The sequence below is a fragment of the Egretta garzetta genome, unplaced genomic scaffold (assembly GCF_000687185.1).
Source record: "Egretta garzetta isolate BGI_Z169 unplaced genomic scaffold, ASM68718v1 scaffold140, whole genome shotgun sequence".
Lineage (NCBI taxonomy): Eukaryota > Metazoa > Chordata > Aves > Pelecaniformes > Ardeidae > Egretta > Egretta garzetta.
The window spans coordinates 210,226-211,100 of NW_009258376.1; the positions used below are offsets into that span (position 1 = coordinate 210,226).

The window sequence follows — 875 nt, forward strand, 5'->3', positions numbered from 1 at the left end:
GGGCTGGGCACGGACATGGGCGCTGCCAGGCACCCTGCCCCTCGCCAGCGGCACGGGGCTGCTGGGAGAGCCTGGCCCTGGCCGCTTCCCGGTCTCACCGCTCCTTCTCTCCCCCCGTGATGCCACCTGTGATGCCACCTGGTGATGCCACCGCCTGATGCTGATGTGCCACGGTGTCACTGCAGAGTACACGGTAAGGAGGTGGCATGGGGGCACCTGGCATGGCTGGGGAGGGGACACAGGGGTGGGCATCCCCTGGGGGTCGGTGTCCCTTGGGGTCAGCTTCTTTAGGGGTGGGTGTCTTGGGGCTGGGCGTCCCTTGGGGTGGGGGGCCCTCAGGGTCTGGGTGTCCCTTGGGTGCGAGTGTCCTTAGGGCTGGGCGTCCCTCGGGGTCTGGGCGTCCCTCGGGGTCTGGGTGTCCCTCGGGGTCTGGGTGTCCCTCGGGGTGGGTGTCCCTTGGGGATCAGCGTCCTCGGGGCCAGCTGCCAGCCGCTCCCTGCAGTGCTCCTTCCTGCCCAAGTTCTCCATCTACATTGAGACCAAGTACGAGGACAACTGCGGGGACAGTGAGAACGTGAGTCCGCGCCGCAGCTGAGACCTGGCAAACTCATCGCAGGGGACGCACACCCCCACCTCTCACCCTCCTTCCCCCTCCCCAGATCTTCCACAGCGATAAAATCCTGGGCGACCACGAGGTCTCCTTCCTGGACATCGCCTTCGACGAGATCCCCGAGCGTTACTACCGCAGCCTGGAGGTAGCACGGGTGGGGATGGGGGATGCTTCTGGAGCCACCCCCTTGCCTCCCATCCCAAGGGGGGGCTCACGGCCCTGCTCTGCCCCGCCCCAGCACCCCCGTTTCTTCAGCTCGGCCAAG

The 875-nt window shown here is 67.2% G+C and overlaps 1 protein-coding gene across 1 annotated transcript in view; it reads left to right on the plus strand.

Moving 5' to 3' along the window:
* The window catches only part of LOC104127285 (cytoplasmic phosphatidylinositol transfer protein 1-like), a gene marked incomplete at its 3' end in the record, with an annotated part of 14,110 nt that extends 13,235 nt beyond the window's left edge, over nucleotides 1-875 (plus strand). Inside the window, exons 4-7 of the mRNA XM_009639945.2 lie at nucleotides 186-193; nucleotides 468-574; nucleotides 660-755; nucleotides 849-875. Coding sequence (XP_009638240.1) covers nucleotides 186-193; nucleotides 468-574; nucleotides 660-755; nucleotides 849-875 — 238 coding nt within the window. The remainder of the gene's footprint in view (nucleotides 1-185; nucleotides 194-467; nucleotides 575-659; nucleotides 756-848) is intronic.